The sequence below is a fragment of the Corvus moneduloides genome, chromosome 14 (genome assembly GCF_009650955.1).
Source record: "Corvus moneduloides isolate bCorMon1 chromosome 14, bCorMon1.pri, whole genome shotgun sequence".
NCBI lineage: Eukaryota > Metazoa > Chordata > Aves > Passeriformes > Corvidae > Corvus > Corvus moneduloides.
Window position 1 is genome coordinate 125,686 of NC_045489.1, and position 21,328 is coordinate 147,013.

Sequence of the window (21,328 nt, forward strand, 5' to 3'; positions counted from 1 at the left end):
AGAGGTACCAATCACACTCCTCTACCCCCAAGGCCATCAAACCCACGATTACATGTTAAATAAAGGGTACCACAGGCTTGGACTGCCTCCGTAACACCCTTGCTGACTGGGAAGCTGTGCCGTTGGAGTCACTCTGGGGGTCTCCAGCCGCAGAGTTAAGAGAGGACAGATGTGAACATGGCCCTTTGGACAGCTGATCTGGGGAAACAAAACAACGTCTGAGTTTTACCCAGCTGTCCACCATCCCTCCACATCACAGCAAAGCAAAGAGTAAAGCCTGCAAAGAAAACAGGAACAGGGCACAACAGTTCAAAGAGCATCTATCAGAGCAAGATAGCAAGTGCATGACATCTGCAGTGTGGGTACTCCCAGTCAGCAGTGAGGGTGGTTTTCTGGGCTGGGATAACCCTTCCATCATGGAAGAAGTTAAATTGCATCCTGAGGCACTCCTAGGTTGCGCCAGCTCTGCAGCCACACATTCAATTGCAGTAGTTCTTTGAAATCCCCCTTAAAACTGTAGGAAAGCAGAATAGTACTCAGTACAGTGATTCCCTACTGGGAATGTTTCTGGGATGCAAGTAAGCACTGTTGAAGGTGTGTCAAAGTTTAGCTCTCCAGTGAGTGCTCTTAGGTCACCTCTGCAGCTGCAGTGTGGGCTATCCCGCTGAGTGGGGAGGAATGCTGAACAGTTGGTCCACACAATTGCTCCTCTATTTAGAGAAGTCCCTCTGGGTTCATTATCCAGCTGAAAGAGGCTAGGCACTATTTTGATTGCTGTTCATGGACGGCTGCCATTAGTCATGTGAGAGAGGGATTCAAGCCACGCCAAGGAAGGACAGGAGTGTCATGGCCAGGAGATGAACTGCCCATGGAAAGGCTCAGATCATCCCAGCAGCTCTTGGAGCTGCCTCCTTCAAACACTCAGAGCTCCTTGCTTTGCAAACCAATCTTTAGGCCTGTTTCTGTCCCCACCTGATGCTGGAGGCAATGCTGCTGCTCTGACACACCTGTTTTCATAATTAGTGATTTGTTTCTATATTAACACTGAAAAAGTTGCCAGAGGGTAAAAAGTTTCCTGGTCCTAACTGTGCAGAGACTGAGTCAGTGGCCTTGCTGCTATGAGCAGTTCCAGATCCTGCAGGACCTGGCAGCACTCAGCCTCAGCATCCTGCTGGATGCTGCAGAGGGGTAAAAACTTGGGACTCAAGCCACCCAATAATTGCCAGTACTTCACTGCTACTGTACCCCACACCACAATGTGGGACACCACTCTTATCACCTCCATTCTGTGTTCCATGGTGCTCAAAAGACACAACAGCACATATTATCACTTCAGTAAACTGTGAAGGACTTTTAAGATTGGTCTTGTAGCTTCTCTTCAGATTTTAGGACACTTCTGCATTCCAGAGCTGCAGTTTTCCACCTGCAGTGGAACCTCACATGTCCGTGGACCTCAAAAGCAGAGCAGAGAAGAGCAGTCTGCAGGAATCCTTGTGCTGGGTGTGCAAGTCCGTGGACCACGTTTGGAGTTCTGCCTTGAAAACACTGCAAGAGGAGAGGGTGATCCAGCCACCAAATGTGCGCAGAAATCGGAAAAGACAAACTGCAAGGCTGCTTTTCCTCCATTCTCCTCCACTTTGAATGCCAGCATGGAAAACTCATTCTGAAGGGGAAATTTGGTGGGAGTTACAGGAACTCAGCTGGGCTTTTATGCTCCTCAGAGGATTTTTGTTTCAATAGGAAAACACCTCATCCTTAGATTGGACCTGGAGCAACACAAACTGTGAGCTCTTGTGGAAGAGACTTGCTTTGTCTCTCTCCTACTCCTTGCACAGTGGGGACCAGGTCCGTGACTACGACTTCCAGGTGCTGCTGTCTTACAAAGCCCAGCCATGCCATATCCACACACCCGGCTAGCCAGTCTGTGTTCCAGCAATGGACAACATCCATGGCAAACCTTATGTGCTGTCAGTCAGTCAGTTTTCTCTCTTGCCCTGCTTGTTACGACCGCAGGGTGAATTCCCAGATTCCTGGGCTGCAGCAACTGCAAAATCCCTCTCCATGTAAAACCCACTTTGCCAACAGAGTGGGTTTCTCTCTCTGAAGCATCCTGATATTTGAGCAGGAGCGGTTTTGGCTGCTCTTGGTGACTCACAGGCCAGGGGTGTGGCTGGCTGCCAGTGTGAGATATTCTTCCCCTGATGCCTTCTGAAAGGGAGGGCATAAATCCTGAGTCCAGACTTCGCTTATTCAAGTCATCAGCCACAGTCCCACGGAAATTACTCCATTACTGTCGATTTTATGATCCTCCCTGCCCCTCCCAATCTTCCAAAGCTTTTATAAATATCTGCAGCAACCTAGAAACAAATGCAAAACTGCCTTTGACAGTTTGGCAGGGAAGTGTATCATTTATATTGCATCGTGACAGTGTCCTATTTTATGCCTGGTCCAGCATGGAACACTGCTGCCATATGTTGCTTAAACTATGGTTAAAATAGCTGGGTTTTCTGCTCACATTCCTACACTATTTTTGGCAGATGAGCCTTGTCTGATCTAGCACAGCTGGTTTTCCTTCCCTGCCCTCTCTTGCAGATAAAAGCATCAAGCTCTGTGTTGCTGCGTTTTGATGGACAGCTGCTGAACTAAAAGTTTATCTGCTACAAATTATGCCTCCAGTTATCTGCACAAAAAGATCCATGAAGACACAAGGATTTGGACTTCAAATAGATGCTCAGAAATGCGTTCCCACAGCGTTTCCTTAGCTGACACCTACTTCCCTCTGCCTCCAACCAGGATGTTGGGATGCAGCAGAGCTGCAGGTGTTGGGATGTGCAAGCATGTCAGAGCCTTGGCGACAGCAGCAACTGCAGTAGCTAGTACCAGGCTTATCCTGATGCTCTATTCAGACCATGGCCTCTGGCAAGACAGACAAACTGGAACATCTGCAAAAGCAGTTTGTAGGACACAGGCTCCTGCTCCTCAGGAATTTAGCCAAGCCACCAAAAAGCAAATTATTTAGACACGTATTTATTTTACCCTGTACTCTTCCCAAGGGTGCTCTCTGCCTGAGCAGCTAGTTATATTGCAGGCATTGTGCTTTTTAACATTTAAACACAGAAAGCATATGTTCAAACAGATGTTTGCCATGAAACCAAGAGGATGCCAACTTCTCTATAGCCCCATCAGTGACGTATGATAGGAACTATTCCCCAGCAAAGCCCTGTCCCGGGCTGAGCTGGAACAGGGGTGGCTGGAAGAATGAGTTGGGACTGTAAATAAGGGGACTGACCTGAGAACGGCATTGCAGCCTTGTCACCCTGTCAGCACACACCCCATCACACCCCTCCAGTCCAACAACAGGTAAGGACAGAGGCAAGAAAGTTTCTCTCTCTTTTCACTTTCAGAATAATGAAGTAAATATCAATCACAACAGCAGCATTTGCAGAAGTTGTTCCCAGTTGAGTTAACCTACATTTTATACATATCCCCTATCACACTGAACTGCAAGAGCTTCTACACAGGGTCAGCGGGTGCTGTTGGTAATTGAGTGGTGAGGGGCTGGGAGGAGGTGCTGAGGCAGGAAGATGGCATGCTGAGGCCAAATTCCCATTCCCAAACTTCTATGGAGTGAGCTGTCAGCAGAGCTGAGTCCTAGCTGCAGAACAGCATCCTCAGAACCTGAATTTCTTCGGAGCAGCATTATACACACAGACACACACATATATGTGTGCACAAATCATAGGGGGGTGTGTAAAAATATATACTATTATTATTATTATACAATATATATTATTATTAGACATATTATTATGTATGTTGATGTACAATATATGCATGATAATTCATACACCAGTTTATATAATGTATAGGCAAAATGCAGCAAGCCAAAAGGAAAGACTTCCCATGAGAGGAAAATAATGAGTTTTCATTTTGAAATTTCCTCCTTAAATCACCTCAAATGTAACCTGCAACAGGGAAATGGAACTCTTCTGGTGCTGGACTTTGGTGGGTGTGCAGGAGTCTGTCCTAAACCACCTGTATGACAAGAGGCTGTGAAGTCTTCCCAGCACCAGGCAGACCTGCTCCTCATCCCCTCATAAAGGAGACCCCGGTCCTCTCACCCCTCCCCAGAGCACCACTGTGCCACTGTCCTCCCTGTTGAACTTCTCCTTTCACAGCCTATGCTACTAAATATCATTTTAAAGCAATCTGTAGGGAACAGCTACATATCTGGGATGGAATCAGGATGAGCTGATTTGTTTTGCTTCAGCAGCCTACTCCTGCTCCCAGGGATGCAGGACAAGCCATCAGCTTGATTCCCAGATCCAGGAGCCTACTCCATGGAACCAGGGAGAGGAGAGAAAAACATCAATACAATTGACTGAGCAACTAGCAACAACATTTGTTTTGACATTCAGGAAAGGTATTATGCAGATGGAGCTGTTTTTCTCTTCAGCTTTAAAACACACTCTTTAAAATCTGGTATTTGCATTTTGGGAGGTGCATGCTCATTTACATTGAGGATCCCTTACGCTGACCTACTTTGAAGTCCCTTAATACTGTCAAAACTGAGCAGAGGTCCCTCAGTGTAAAGTGATAATCGAGCTCTGCAGAGTTCACACAGCAACTCTGAAACGTCACAATTTAACCCTGAGTTGGTAGAAGCCTGAAATACCAATCCCACCATCCACTGTCAGCCATCAGTGCTGGGTGCACAATTTGACAAACCTCCAGAAATCACCATAAATCAGGAATTAGCAAAAAACCAAAAACTGGCCCTGCATACACATGAGAAATAGTTTGAAATTACAACAAAAGGACCTCTTTTTTCTTACCTTCAGTAGCTTTATTTACAGCTGTTAACGTGCTCAGGACCTTGGAGAACTGATCTCCAGTGTACAAATCATGTGGATCAAACACCTGTGAAAGATGAACTCAATCAGTTGAGCCCAAAACATCTCACTCTGGCTGCTGGAGCCGCCCACGATGCTGGAGGGTGAGGATTAGGCAGCCCCTATGTCTCTACAGGGACAGGGTGCTTATTCAGGGCTGACAAGTCCATTTGCTTTGCAGACAGAGAATTCCTGGGGCACCACTGGCAGGCGGCGTGGGAAGGGCAGGGGGACCCAGAAGTATTTGGAGTGTAATGCTGGGAACAGGGAAGGAATCAGTGCTGTCTGCAGAGCAGAGACTCCTCTGAAAATCACTGAGAAGGTTATTGCTGGCCTTGAGGGAAGGAAAGATTTTATTGCTATTTTTGTTATTGAAAGCTGAAGAGATTGAGGCTGTACATACAGAGAGCTATGTATAAACACACACATATTTTCCACAGCAGAATTAACACACATGGAATTTTCTGCTACTGCAATATATACATTTACACTTTTTTACAGGAAGACAAACCCAGTTATCTTATATACCAAAATTTCACCCTAAAGAATTTGATGTTGCTAATCCTCAATGGCAAAACAGAAATACATGGTTAGCAAGGGCTTATTTTCCATGATTGATAACCTGAACCTTGTACACTTCAGAAATCATCACCAGTATAATGAGGGGCAGTTTGAGTTTCCAAAACACTTCAACCCCCTCTAACACCTGAAAAATGCTCTCAACTTCATACAGACTGTACAAATCCTACCATCAATGAAGCAAAGATAAGAGATACAAAGAGATACCCTCTTGATGCTACCACCATGGCACCATCTGATAATCCCCAAATACATGTTGTCTTGCAGATGGAGACCACAGATACACAAATCCCATGAACAGGAAAGATGATTTTAAAGCTCTCCTGACAGACACCATCTAATTACAAACACCTCCAACACACTAAAGAGTGTATCCTGCTAAATAAGGACAAAAGTCATAATTTACCTTTAGGCTAGTACTGCCCTTTAAAACAGCCCTTTCTTGCTTTCCACACAGAGCTCCTTGAGTATGCTTGGCATATTTCAAATAGGAAGGGAACTGGCCTCTCTCACATCCCTGGACGCTCGCGGCACCTCCTCCTCTTCACAGACACACCAGAGCAGCACCAAAGTCCAACACAGACAGTACAATGGCTGATCTTTGTTGAGAATATGTTTTCAAATTAACTCAGCTACTCAATACTGAGAGACACGCTTTACCCTAAAGAAATTTAATCCATGCTTAGCATGGGGTCAGCCTGCTGTCATTACAAATATTAAAACCTGTAGCTCCACAGCTCCAGTTGCATCTACTGCTCTGCGCATTCCAGGGATATACCCACCTTCCTTGGGCTGTTTCTGAGTTGATCTATCGCCTGCGTTCACTTGGGTTTCCTCCTTTGGACTATGCAAGTCCCATCCCCTCTGCCAGCTGGTGCATGAACCATTTTTCCTGCCCTGCAGTTGCAGGCAGTGCTATCCAAGCATCACCTTCAGCCCTAAGCAGCGATGTTCCCATCTCCGTGGAAAGGGAAATGGTAACAGAGAACCCAGGTGTGCGCTGACCCCCTTGGCAGCTGCTGGAGGATGGGATATTACAGTTGCACAAGAGGAAGTAAACAGCCAGGCTGGGATGCTTGAATGCATCTCTCTGGTGTGTCATTTTCTCAGCCATACCCTTTTTCTTCCACTTCAGTAATTTCAGAAAAATAAAGTCCTGCCTTGAATGAATGCCTTTTTTTTTCTAAGGAGCAAAATAGTAAAATATATCTCAAATCCTTCAATGAAGAGGATAATGCTGTAAGCTCAGTCATCAGGCTGACAAAGTCCAGATAAAAATGGTGGGAAGAAAGATATGCAAAGAATTCCAGCACAAAAGCAAGTAATAACATTTAGAACTTCTTCATGGGGAAATTGTCTTGAACAGCTACTGTGGAACAGTGGCTATGTGGAAAACTCTTCTAGGTCAGCTACTGTAATGTAAATATACTCAGCAGCTTGTTCCAGAATAAATTCCTCATATAGAAAAGTCCTCACTTATGACCTAAAAATTACTTTTTCCAGCACAATCCATCGATAGTTCCATTCATAACTAAAAGACAAGCTGCAGCTAGAAGACAAATAGAGGCAGAAAAGGCTTTTTCGCTTCTAACTCATGGAAGATCAGGTGGATGTAACTAAAACCGCATTTAAATCTACACCTATCATCTGAGGATCTGCATTAAAACGCAATTCTGACTTCAAGAATCACAGACTGCAGCTCCCCTCGGTAAAACGCTCCGGCTGTTTCGTCAAGCACCGCGCCGGGCGAGAGCTCTGCACTGCCGCACCGCCAGCCTCCGCCAAAGGCAGCGAGGGGATGAGCAGGAGACGGGGCTTCGCGACCAGAAGAGCGCCCGGCTATTCGGGAAGGACGAGAATAGGAGGCCCAAACCCGTGTGCGGTAAGCAAGTTATCAGGACCCAAAATCCCAGTCCCGCGACGGGAAACGCAGAAAAGTTAGGGAAAGCCGGGTTGTGTTTCGAGTCCGAGCTGTCCACAGTTGGACAACCCCCGGCAAACCCCCAGCTGGGTGCCAAGCCCGAAGCCCGGCGCGGCCGCGATCCCTCCAAACCCGAGGACGGGGGCTGGAGGCGCCCGTCCCCCAGCGATGCGGCGCTTCGGGCGCTCGCTGACCCGGCTGCCCCCACTGAACCTGCCTCCGCCTCCAGCGGGACTGGCGGCGCGGCCGGAGCTCCGCCAGCATCGGCGAGACAGAGACAGGCGGGCGGCGGGAGCGTCGTTGTACCCGCGGAGCGCCCAGAATACAGCCACCGCGCCGGCTCCGAACCCTCCGCTCCGGTGCCGCGGTGCCGCCACCCCTTTCAGCGGGGACACCCATGGGAGCTGCCCGGAGGCATCCCTGCTGAGCAGCTGGGACATCCGCGGGGACCCCCGGGGGATGGAGGTGGTCGGTACTCACGGCGGCGGGCGGGCGGGCGCGCAGCCCCGGGGCATGGCGGCAGCGCGGGCGGTGCTGCGGGGCGGCAGCTGCGGCTCTGACCCGGAGCCGGATCGCAGCGCGGGGAAGAGAAGGGAAGGGAAGGGGAAGTGACAGGCGGTGCCGCCGCCCCGCTCCGCCCCGCTTCGCTGCTCGCTGTGGGACGCGGCCCGGCCGTGCGGCCGCAGCTCCCTCCGCCGGCCGCGGGCGGGAGGCACCGGGCGGCCCCGGGGAGAGCAAGAAGCGGACTGCAAAGGGGAAAGGGACATGGGAAAGGGAAGAAGAGAGAGGCCGGTGGTGGGGGGGAGGAGGGGGAAGGAAAGGGAAAAGGGAGAGGGAAAAAGTGAATCGGGAAGGGGGACGGGAAGGGGAAGAGGAAAGGAAAAGGAAAAGGAAAAGAATAAAGGAGAGGAAAAGAAAAATTTACATGGACAGGAAAGGATGGGACAAGGAAGAAATACCCACGCTATTGGAACAGCAATTGCAGCAGGTTTGCACCACTGAGAAGAGAAACACTGCAGAAGGGCCCATAAATAAAGCACAGTTCAGTTGAGGCAGTGAGAGCTCAGAGATGATGTATCCTCTGCTGCCTGTGCCCATCTGTTGGGGGAACATTCTTCTGCAAGGAACAGGAAAATCCCCAGATACTTCAGCACACCAGCAGGCTGCAGCATGGACAGGGAACAGAGCACTGCACTGATACCCAGGGTGAAGCCCAGCCGTAGGTCCCAACCCCATGCAGGGACACCCCACACACCTGGAGCCAGGAGTCTCTGGGACACTGGGTCACTCTGAATTCAGGCAGAGCCATTCTCCAGTGCTTGTGCTGGTTGGTGTTGGGCAGGAGCTCTTGCTTCTGACGTTATCCAGCTAAGAGAGGTAATGTCACTTTGGAGTGAAGCTAAAGCAGAGCAGGTTTTGGGAGTACATGGATGGGGAGCTTAGAGGGTGATGATTTCTCACATGCTCTCCCATGCCTTCAGTCCAGGTAGTTTGTTGGAGGTTGCAGGCACCTCCAACAGCACAAATAACCTCTATGCTGCCCATGATAGTAACGACCCTCTGCATACTCTATGATCGTTCTGGACAGCCAGGTTTAATCCAGCTATTGATTTATCTTGCAGATACTGTTCTTAGTTCACAAAATTCAGACCTTGCCGGAAGTTCTGTTGTTGTATTAGCAATGAAATGCTGCTGCTGAATGAAGGTCTTGTGCTTCTTCAGCAGCAAATGATGCTTATCTATTGATCTGCTGTTGTTATATGCACACCAGTGTCAAGAGCAAAAGCAAACAGCTCCCATTTGTGTCCACCAGAGCAAGTTAGGCCAGGAGCTTTCTACGATTTTTCTCTTTCCTCATGATCTCTTCCCTGTCTCTTCTACACTAGACTCCACCTGGCCATCAGGACAGAACCCTTTGTCTTCCACTTTCCACCTCAACCCACCTGCATCCAGCTGGCACAGCCTTAGCAGTGCTCACTCACCGGACCAACTCTTGGGTCAGATACACAGCTCAGATGTTGAAGCCACAGTATAAATGAAGCACATTCACGATTTCTGCACTGGCCCTCAGTCCAAACCATGAAAGAATCCTCTAAGGACACTTAAGCTCCAATGAAGTGCCCATGTCTTTTGCCTAGTCCTTTGTCTCAGCAGAGCTGGGTTGACAGACATTCTTATAACTTGGATCAAATCCTAGCACTGGAAAGCTTTTGGAAAGTTTTGGACACAGTCTCATTGTTTCACCTCATTATAACACTTGCCTGGTTAGAAGGATGGGGCAATTCCCCTGCCTGCCATCTCTTTTAGGACTAACACACATGAAACAGCAAAAGATTTCGGGCTTCAGTCCTGAGCTGAAGCTAAGAAATAGTTTTGTTATTTATACTCTGCCATGAGGTGGATTCTTCCAGCTCACACCTCCAGCCTGTAGAATGGCTTCAACTTGATGAAGCAAGCTCATAGCAGGAAGGTCACAGAGTGTCCTTCTGCCCCTATGTCCAAATGTTTCACTGCTCCTGTAAAACATGAGAAGTTGCTGTTTGCCTCACTTTGTCTTTCGTCCACTTCCCGAGTTACCAGGACAACAAAGAGTAGGAGGGAAGTGCCTATGTGTAGCTCTGAAAGAGTAATCTCTATGCATACCCTCCTACTGGGAAAGATTGGCAAGCAGTATCTGTTCAGTGGAAGGTGGGACTTCGGTTTCCACCAAAAGCTGCTGGAAACCCTACCTTCCACACTGACCACCCTTCCTGCATGCTGGCAATGGCCAGTGAAGTGGTGTATTCCATGGCAGCTGCACAAACATCCATGACAAAAGCAAATGGAAGGCAGAGTACAATGAAGCCATGGGATGCTAGGATGGGATGCTAATATCATGTTTGAGTTTCCCCAGGATAAGGCCCTTTTGTACAAGTCAGCATCCAGGAAATAAGTTGGGAACTTTCATTTTCCTCAGAACATCCTCTTTTGCTCACATCTGCAACAAGAACAGAATATTTGACCTTAACTTGCCCTGTCAGTTTCAAGACAGAAGTGGCTCAGGTCCACTAGGGTACTTCTTCGTATCTGAGGAGCAAGAGCCCACTGTGGCATTTGGAGAAAGGCAGAATTTGAGAGAACCATCAGGGTTTGATTGTCATATTCATGGTTTGGGTAAGCAGCAGGATGGCTGTCGTGGAATTCAAATGTACTAAGCCCAGACCTTTCCTGATGTTACCCTTTTCTCAGACTATGTTGCTGAGACAGAACAGATTCCCTATCCTGTGCTCATCTTCCTAATGATGATCACTGCAACTTCAATGCTGATACATCTTGGAAGCAGAAAGTTCTCTGCCTATTCTGATGCTCCAGACATGTTTCCAGGGTAAATGTGATGCAGTAAACCCCCTCCCAAAGGGCAATGGCCCTTTCCAAGGCAAACTAGGGATCAGGCATGAGGGAGGATCACCCATAGGAATGCTGCTTAGTCTCCTTGTCAAGATGTTCCAAACACAGGAGCTTATAGAACGAACAGATGGCAGAGGCTCTGCCTGAGAGGACTCAGAAAAGCTGGCAACACAGGAGAAAAGTCAGAAGGAAGCATAAGCACTCTGCCTGTGCCATGTCTTGCCCACCATCTCAGCTGTCCTACCTCAAGCCTTCTTCTGCATGAGGCTTCCGAGGGGAGCTAGGAAGAAGCAAAACTCATGTCTTCACTTGGCATTCTAATTTGACAATACTTCGGGAAAAAAAATAATTAGAAGAAATTGTTTTCATTTCACTGCAAAATTTAAACTCGAGCTTGAGAGGTTTGAGTTTTTATCCAGCTTTTGAGGTCTCCTCTCACAGCAAACAGGAGAGGAGCACATGAGTGTGAAGGAAGTTACTGAAGGCTCAGAACGTTTCAAAAATGAAGTGGGTTATAAATCAAAGTTAGATAAAGAAGTTAGAAACCTTGAATTTATTAAAGCCAAGAAAGAAAATGCACATGGAGGATCAGAGAAACACCCAGAGACGGACACACCGTGTTGCCTGTTTTGAGTATTTGAAAATTGTGGAGTGTGACCGCAGTACTGCAGAACGAGCTTTCAAAGCTATGAGATGGCACTGCACGACAGGTGAGGACCGTTCCCCCATCCTATCATTCAGCAGTTTAAGATTCCTATTTTTAAAAATACTTTCCACCACAACCATTTTATGATTAGTTTGCAAATAGAAAAATAAAATCTCAGAAAAATGGAGGAAATCACATGGTCAGTGCCAGAAGACTGGAAACAACTGATTTCTTATGCGATAGGCCTTCTGGGATTATCAATCTCTCTCTCTCTCTCTACATATATGCTCTTAAAACTGTGCTGCTGCAGCAGGCTCCAAGAAAGGCATCACTGGGCAACAAAAGGCCAGGGAGACAGTTCTGGAATGAGCACATTTTCATGCTGCTTAGCTTGAAGCATTTTAGCTTCTGAAGAGAAGAAAGGCCCTTTTCATGTTTAGACCTTCAAGGGGAAAAAAAAAGCAGGAGCAGAGCTATTGTGGGTTGGACTTTTCTCACTGTGGTGCGTGAATATTCTGTATAATGCCCAAGGATGCCATCCCTGCTTCTGGCAGACTTTGTCTACAGAATGTTTTTTTCCACAATCTTGAGCATATTTCAAACAAGATAGTGATGACACTTGGTTACAGGTTTCTTTTTTTACTGTAGGAATTTAAGTGTGATACAAAAGTCTTTAAATAGTAAATAATTTGATGGCAAAATTAATTGAACTCTGAACTAATTAATTTAGGCTCTGATCTTGCAAATATGAGCTATAAGAATCTACACAGAGGATCAGGAACAGCCACAAAAAAGATATCTTTTGACTTCATTAGGATTATTTTTATGTGTAAGGAACAATTTAATATGTGTTTGGCTGAATCTTACACAACAGTTGCAGGGGATGAAAAAATACTGTAGTATTAAGAAAACTTCACCTTCCCATTAAAACAAGGCTAAAACCTGCAATTCCTTCTAATAACGAAAAAAAATTATGAACAGGTCCAGGCAAAAGTCTGTTTAGACAGACCTCCTATTATTGCTACATGTTCTGTCTCAAAAGATGAGAATCTGTTAAGCTCAGAGTCAATATACTGTTTCCAAATTCCCCAGACTGAGTATTAAATCATCCATGCTCGGATTTATGTTATTAATACAAAAGATGAGGAACTGATACCAACTTTTTCCCTCTGATATCTGAATTCCTTTCAGAAGGCTGATCAAACTGGCATGTTACAATAAAAGAAAGGATCTAAGTTGACTTACCTCCACTTTCAGGAGTGCGCAGCCTTTCAAGAACTCTTGAATATTACTGATGCAATCAGCTTCATTTTTAGGCTCCAGGCAATACTAAAGAAAGAAAATCCACTGATCTCATTGCATTGCCTGTGCTGAGAAGGCCTGCATGAATATTGACATGTGCATTTTATACTGAATTAGGGAAGTTTCTTCAGGGGGCGGGTGGGGGTGGCAGGCAAGCTGTTGAAGCAGGAAGAAAGCCACTGAAGGAAGTGATGCACACACAGAAATGGTCGGCATCTTGTTTTGAATGTCAGCATATGACAGTGTCCTAAGTGACGGTGGGAAATTGATGACCTTAAACAAGACACTGCCCTGAACCACCAAATGTAAGAAAAAGAAAAGGAGCTAGCAAAACTGTTTTCTGCATAATGAAAGGCTCCTGTTTCATAGGGTGGAGAACCTGTTATGCTGTTTTTTGGGGTTTTTTTAAACTTCTGTGTTGCCAGTTCCTATCTCTAATTGGACTCCTTCCCTTTTTTATCTCCTGCAGATTCTTATCACGCTTATGGACTGTAAATACACGCCTTGTCAAACTGTAACAGGAGGCATTCACATGGCTTCAATACCAATGGATTTGCTGGTCTTGGGACAGACCAAATGGCACAAATGCCAAGGGCTATTATTTACTCCTGTCCTAATCTGCTTCTCCAGTGCATTTCCTGACTAACAAAGCATTTTGCAGTAAGAGTTCTGAAAGAGTGAATATATTTACAGTCATAATTAATGATAGTTATGTAAATACTGATACATTGCATATCCTTCTATTCAAAACCAAAATATTCTGATCTCTGGTGAGCCAAGTATTTCCTGCCACTGACTGAACAAGCGTAAGCGAGCCAACTGCAACCTTGCAGGGTTTTCTTCTGGATGTAGAAACAAAATCAAAGAACTAAAGCTACAACCATACTTTGCTCTCAATTAGAAACTTAAATGTAAAACGCCTCTCTCTGAAGCTCCTTGCTCCTCTCATTTACCTAAGTAACTATGCCTCAGAATGCCCAGGGCAGAGTTTCACTGAGCAGGGCTCTGTCTCAGGCTAACGAAATACATCAGAAAGCATTACCTTTTCTGCAGATCCCGGAAGAAGTCGATTAATGAGTTTACAAAGCACAGTTCCATCTTTCAGAGAAGTTTTCAGGAACTCCTCCGGATCATCTACTATTTTCTTAGGAGAATTTAAGACTCCTAGTGAAATAAGCCACGTTACAATCTGTTCTTCTGGATTCATGGCGGAGAGTTCTGCCGCCAGTGCTGTTCTCCTGTGCAACAGCGTACTGGAACCCACATCCGTGATTACATCTTCCTGATGCAGCTCAAGTGTGAAACTACGGCGTTTTTTTGATTTTTCTTTTTTTTTTTTGCTTGGTACAAAAACCAAATCTTAGGAACCAAAAGTAGCTACTCTAAGGTAAAAAACTGTTGTTAAAATAAAATAGTTTCCAGCACTCAGTAGGAGACAGGGAAAGCAGATTGTTAACTAAATCTTTGAAAAATCATTGAAAACACAAGAACTTTATATGAATAGTTATTACACCAAAAATATCTCACTTAGGGACTTCCTCCTTGTGGCAGCTGGCACCATATCACCTAGTAAACTTGGTCTGAGCTTCAGGTTATTGCCCAAAGAAATAAATTTCTTAATACTGTAAATAACAATATATTTACAGTGTTAAAACAGAATTCACAATGGTGATGTTTTGGAGGAATGTTGCACTAAATAGATATTTTTGACTTTATGTGGCAAACGTAGTTATTCAAATTGCCTTTTACAGTAGTTTTCTATTGTCTAATTTTTGAAAATAAATTCTGATCATGCACTTTATGGACAAATAATGCTTCTTTTCAACTCTTGTGTAGAAGTCCACATATAATCCAAAATGGTTATTTAGAAGATGATAATGTCTCAAAACAATCATCTGGATAACTTCAAAAAGGTCAGGAATTTAAGTCATTCAAAGCTGAGAATAAAATTCCCAACTATTTCACTTGTCTTATTAAGATGCCCCTTTCCACCACCACTTCAGGATCCACTGTAGGTAGTTTTCCACCCTGCCCAGGGCAGTATTAACCATCACTGCTTATCACAGCAAGTCAGAAAAGTCCAGCCATTTTTATAACTGTCCTTTCACAAGAACAGATGGAAAATAAAGCAATTCTGTTCACTATGAAGTTGGAACATCATGGATTGAAGCAATCCAACAGGAACAAAGTATCCTAGAGACCAGAATTTCTTGGTTACAATGTTCTGAGCCAATTCCTACCCTGTTACTTGAAACAGCTGTTTTCAAGAAACCAGTGTTACCAAACTACTTACGATTTAAAGGGTAGGGAAAAACAGAGCAGGAGAGGGATAAATTGTACAGTTAAATGTGCATGGATTTGTCTCCACTTTGCAGGTCTTATATGACCGATACTGGGACCTACCTACGGACCATCTTAACAGCCACCAATAAATGAGAACTGTCCTTTTAGGATTAGACACAATTCTGACCTTTTCCAGGATGAGTTCCAGGTCTCTGTTGTGTGGAAATACTCAGAACACATGGCTGCAGGCACTGTGAACAATAAAGTGGGCTACAGCTCAATCACAACTCACTGCTATTTGGTGAGGCACCTCTACTAACACGTGTGCAAAATATTTCAAAATAACGACTAATTGGCAATTCAGCTGGTTTTTTTTTTTCCAGTTGTCATAAGCACTACTGCTTTGCAGAAGGGAATACATAGACTATTCACTTTCATAATTCTTTTTTCAAATCTGTAGGTAGCCAAGACAACTGCGAATGCTGATTTCTCAATGGGGACATGCATTTGGATATAGAAGACACTTCAGTCACCTCATCAGAACACAGCAGTTTCTGATATAAAGAGACATACTTCCAACACTGGGACAACTCCACACCTGCTTCACTGAAGTCAGTGTTACAAACCTGAACACCCAAGTACTTCACCCACTCCCTCCTCTAAAGGAAACCTTTGGTATAGATGGGTGGGCTTAGTTTTATTATTATTTCACATGCAGCTGCTGCAGCCAAGCAGATATTAATGGCTGCAACTACAATTAAATGAAAATACTTCCCACATCTTGAACACTTACCAACTGCTTGAAAGACGTGCAGATTTGGATATTCAGAAAGCCCAAAAATTCATGGAGTTTTTGATTAGTCACTTCAATCCCAACCTTACATCTTTTAGAAAGGACTCATCTAAACACATTCCAGCTTGTTTACCCATGCCCGCACCGAAATTAATTCTGTGGCAAACCCAGGGTATGAAGGTAGAGCCAGTAAGGAAGGAACAGCATCTGGTCTGGTCTTTGGAAAGACTTCAACTTTGGCTATTTGCTGATAGCAACAAATAAGTGAATCGTCGATCACCTCTTGCAGAGTTATAAATACTTATTTACAGCCTGATTTATACCAGTGATGACTAATAGCACAGTGCTATTTTAAAAGGGGCAGCATACACATCACAACAGCATGGCGACAGGAACAACGTAAGAACAGCAGTCACATGTTCAGACACCATTTTTGAGTGGTGCTTCTCAAAGTCACACATAAGCTTAAGTAATTAACTCTTTTTTTCCAGCAGAGGGAAAATACTCAACCACAAAGAACAGCACTGGAGTATTTGGTTGCTGCAAAATCTACTGATACATTTCAACTGGTAGCTTTCAATGATGAAGTTTGACTTGGTGCATGAGTCAATACTGTAGATCAGGGTACATTCTCATTAATTAGGATTTTAGGTAGGCATTGATCTTACAGTAGCTGCCATTTTGGCATTACGCTTTAGGTAGGATGATCCAGTTCAGCCTGAACAGCAGCACTGAAGACTGTAGGTTACTGCTGAAAAAGGAGCCTGGTAGTACAGCATGTCAGCCTTTCTTGCAGAAGAGATACTGAGATCACTTTGTAACAATAACCCTCCAAGATGTAACACTAGTAAATCTTTACCACGATCCAAGTGTCTGAGTAAGACATGTTTTTTCTTTTTAATTAGACAAAAAACCCCCAAACCCATAATACTTGTTAACAGTAAATTTATTTGCCCTGGGAAATATGCAATTCTATCCATCTGCTACACAGATTTACTCCTAGAATCTGCAGCCCATAACTGAAGTTTAAAGTGATACCCTTATCCCCAAACCCAAAGTTTTAAATCTGTAGACAAGGTATGCATGCTTTTTCTTCTTTAGCTACTCATTATGAACCGAATGTTGTTTAAATGAAATCAGTTTATGTTTATCACAAAAGTCAGTATAAATTTTATTATCCGTGATTGTTTAAGTACTTCAGTTAAATTACGAGTTTTCTACATGAAATACCAATGCCTGAGGATTCCTCTCACATATATTGGCACATCAACATGTACGCATAAGAAAAATGCATCAAAATCAAGACAAAGTTTTGAATGAAGCACTTACTCCCAAGAGATGCAGTGCTGTCTAGTGTACATACAGGAACACTAATTATTCTGGGCATTCATCACTAACATTGTCTCAGTACACCAACACTCCCCATCTCTCATCCAGAAGGTCTAGACAAATCTGTTAATGTAATACAGCAGAACTTTTCACGGTTTCTTAGTCAAGTCCTCTGTATTCAAGAGGACTAAGACTCACTTCTGTGTAACTTGCTCTTTTTTCACTACAAATGGCAAGCACACACATGGGCAACCCAAGTACTTCTCTGCTGTAGGATGTGTGTGCAATGAATGGGCTCACTCTGGACTGTTGGAAGGTGCCAGCTACTGCAGACAGTGGTTGGCTTCCACCAGGAATTTTATATATGTCCAAGAGATCAGTAGTGCTACTTTCAAAGGCAACTCCTGAATGCTTATGCAATCCTCTAGAAAATGGTGGGCAACACTACACTTAAAACTCAGGCTGTATCAGCTGTGATTTGTTATTCTTCAATTTTCCAATGCATATCCACTGTTGCACTGCCACCTTCTAGTCACCGTAACTGGAAAAAGGAAATGCAAGTTAGTACCCTCTCAGAAGCCAAGAGACAAAAAAGATACATTATCTTTGAATTAGTTTTATATACACAGTGAATACATTGGGATTGTATTTGATCTGTTCCAACAGTATGAAAGCACATCAATAGCTAACTACAATAATCAAAATGCCCTGAGGACAACTTGTATTAACGCACACTCCTGGTGTAACACTGTCTCCAGAGCAGGTATTAAGTACTGCAATTCCTGTGTGTATTCCCTCTCCAAATTCCACCCACCACAAAATCCCACCAGCTCTTGATAACCTCAGCATGCTGCTCAGGAGTTCAGTAATACACTGGTATACAAAGTGGTACTAACTTGTAAGTAATAATGTGCTATAAATTAAATAAAACTTGTGACCAAGGGAAGGTAGACAGCTGGCAATTCCAATCCTGATTTTTCACAAACTTATTATTACCTTCCTTGCCGTAAGTTAAGGTCTATTTACTGTTCCCTTAACATTGGTACCATGTCTGTTAAGAATCTGGAAACATTTATAAACTGAAGACAAGGCTAATAAGAGTGCGCTTTTGTCTCTAATATCTGTATTTATTACAACGTGGTCAAAACAGATTTACTAAACTGAAAAAAAGCACTAATTTTTTCAAAAGAAAAGGGAAGCTTTTTCACTTGTCAAGAATAATTAAGCTTCAGCTTCCCAGCTAACAGAGAGAACTGAGGCGCAAACATATGGAATTTTAACGTGTTCTGACACAACCTATACGATGATTTGTCAATACCTTTTTAAGTCTCCTAGAATGCTGTGTATTAAAGACAGTATTTGGTTTCTTCATTAGAGGATTTAAGACCTGGGTCAAACTATAAATTTAAAAACTGACTCCTAATGGTTTTTTGCAAGTGGGTGGGGGAGTGAAAGGGAAGTGCTACTTTTAGACATATTTCCCTAATCCACTTCAGTGCCACACTAGTGACATCAGTGATTTTTGAATGAAAAAGGTTAGGTTTTTTAACCTTTAGAAACACCTATTGTTCAGTGTCCTTTCAGTAAGACTCAAATTTAAGTACTTCAACAGTCACATTTTAAGAGGAAAACAAAGACAGCATTTGCTAGTGGAAATTTTATCAAGTGATAGAAAAATAAAAAGCTGGTTGGGGAGTAGCTTTTGTTTTGCTTAACTACATGCTTCCCCTGAACAGAAAACACTCGTGATGATTCTGTATTTAATCTGAAACACAATCCAGTACCCTGAAACAAAGCATATTTTTCCTTCATTATCAAGGTAACAGCATCAATTTATCAGGAGTATTTATAAAACGTTACTGGCATATTCTGACAATGGCATTGCACAGTTATTGAGCTGCTGTTACTGACACTCTATATAATAACTTGTAACCCAACTGAGGCTACAAAATCACACAGTATACAACAGATCCTATCCTTCCCACAAGATAGGATTTCCTTGGTAACAGTGACCACCTGTCAGATAAACCAACTGTACAAACAACAGCTTTTTCTTTTTTACCTTTTAAAAGTTGTTTCTTAGAAGTAGAATTTGAAACTAACAGCAAAGTAAGTTCTTACATTTACAAACTATTTAAAAAATTACATAAAAGAGTACACATGCTTCTTTACATAAATGCTTCTCTTGGAAAAGGTAGTTATCCTTATCCTCTAACTTGTACTAGATTTTATCAAATTCTGCACAGACTATAAATTACTTCCATTTTTTTACCAACAGTTATTTAGTAGAGAAATTTTCCAGAAAGCTGTGTTAGAATGACAGCCACTACCAATTTTTCCTTATGAGTTTTCAGAGAAACAGGAGAGTCACGCTTTCACATAAAATCTGAAGACAGCTGCTCTTGAATCGACTTAAATAGTAATTTTAATAGGGTAGACTTCAGAGCCATGAAACACAGCCGACCTAGTCTTAAATCATTCTGGAGATGCCTGAAGTCTGCAATTTAATCCCAGGACCTCTGCAGAGATCAATTCCTAATCGAAGATTATACTCAGTCTAATTGCCCATCCTCCATGTTAAACAAGACTGATTAAATATCTATACTGACATTCATTATTACAAGTCAGATTTTTATGGTCTGCTCTTACAAAAATTCATACTCAGTACTTTCTGCTACATGATGTAAAGTGCAATTGTAAAAATGTTTTTCTTTAGCTGTACCCAAATCGGACCCGTTTTTGCAGCCAAGTAGTGTCTTGCTGCCATTCCTAACCTGGCTGGCTTACAAAGCCTTCTTAAACCTCCTCCTCCAAAATTTAAACAGAAGTCAAAAATAATACTTAGCCATGAAGAACACCCATTCAAACCCACAAACACAATGACCAGGAAACTTCCTTGCAGCTATTACACTGCTGTAATATCTACCTTACATATTGGTACAGGCACCACTCATGTCTGCCATCAACACAGATGAAACAGCATTATTTCAGTGGTATCTTCTAGAAGTTATCCCCCTGCAATTAAGAGAAGATACAACAAATTAAGAAAAACACGTTTTACAGCACAAGTTAACCTACAGTAATTGCTCCCATTTCAAAACAATGGCACAAGTTTGGTTTGCATATTACTCGGTTGCAAGTTTTTACTACTTCTTTAAATGGTGGAGGATTCACTGGCTTGGAATGGACTGGAATGGCTTAGAGAGAGGTTGCATGGCTTAGGGATTCTCATTCCTTTTCAATGGTGCACTGCCATGTTAAATCCGTAAGTTGAATAACAAAATTTACTGAGGACTAAACAGTAGTACAAAGGTTTTGGGCTTGTGGTTTGGTTTTTATTTTTAGTTGGAGGTCTTCATGCTTACTATATTCAAGAGCATCTTTTGAACTTCATGGCTTTACCCGAGTTACAGCAACTTGCCACAGGTTCTGCTACATGTACTGGGTATCCCTGCAACGCAGTGTCAAACTAAACAGTTAGGCATCCAACTAAATGTCAAGTTTGCATTTCTTGCTTTAAACTCCCAATAGTTGAGCTGGTATTTGTCAATCTAAACCAATTCCTGATTTTGCAAGGCTTTAATTTTGTTAACATACTGTATATGCAGCCTCTTTAAACATCTTCACTGAAAGATACTGGTCACAAAATACCCCCTCCCATCCCTACGTAGGAATATTCCGTCTACAGTGAGCTGCATTACAGCTTTAGTTTCAAAATTGAAATTAGGTGCTTTTTTTCAGTTTAGTAAATGCTTTTATCCAAGAATTGTTGAATTTGGAGAATTTTTAATGTATTGAGGTATTTATCTTTTTTCTTTAATCTAGACAGCACTTCCATTGCCATGACATGCAGGTTGTCTTACTGTACTAGAAGAAGGTAATTTGTTTCAATTTCGATTTAGACTGAAAAACTAGTTTGCTTTGCTTACCATCTTTGCTGTTTCACAGGCATTTGATGCTTTAAATCAGCTGTGGAATGCTGAAAGATTCACTTGATTTTAGGAAGCCATAAGCCTTTGAGAAGTTGGAGAGAAAGACTTCTTTGCTTATTTTCTCCTTTGGAATCAAAGATGTTCCCTTAAAAGTGAAACACTATACAGAGTTGCAAAAATTTGAAACAGTATGAGTAAGCATCATTTTGCAGCTTCTTTGATGGAATTGGTCAATGGTTTGTGGTTTGGTTTTTTTAAACAGTA

The 21,328-nt window shown here is 43.3% G+C and overlaps 1 protein-coding gene and 1 long non-coding RNA gene across 7 annotated transcripts in view; one reads left to right on the forward strand and one right to left on the reverse strand.

Moving 5' to 3' along the window:
• Window positions 1-13,984, reverse strand: part of ARHGEF6 (Rac/Cdc42 guanine nucleotide exchange factor 6) — a 39,048-nt gene extending 25,064 nt beyond the window's left edge. Inside the window, exons 1-4 of one of the 6 annotated variants that reach the window (XM_032123760.1) lie at window positions 13,770-13,984; window positions 12,671-12,754; window positions 4,836-4,920; window positions 71-198 (exon numbers count right to left, since the gene is read on the reverse strand). In XM_032123760.1, coding sequence (XP_031979651.1) covers window positions 71-198; window positions 4,836-4,920; window positions 12,671-12,754; window positions 13,770-13,934 — 462 coding nt within the window. In that variant the 5' untranslated portion in view covers window positions 13,935-13,984. Of the gene's footprint in view, window positions 1-52; window positions 199-1,279; window positions 1,358-4,835; window positions 4,921-7,872; window positions 7,928-12,670; window positions 12,755-13,769 lie in introns of those variants that run through there. The other 5 variants (XM_032123761.1, XM_032123764.1, XM_032123763.1 and 2 more) reach the window with 5 other exon arrangements.
• LOC116450868 lies at window positions 6,983-19,083 on the forward strand. Its single transcript, XR_004242990.1, has 2 exons — window positions 6,983-7,353; window positions 15,471-19,083. It is a non-coding gene; the product is annotated as an uncharacterized LOC116450868 (long non-coding RNA).
• The last annotated feature ends 2,245 nt before the right edge of the window (window positions 19,084-21,328 follow it).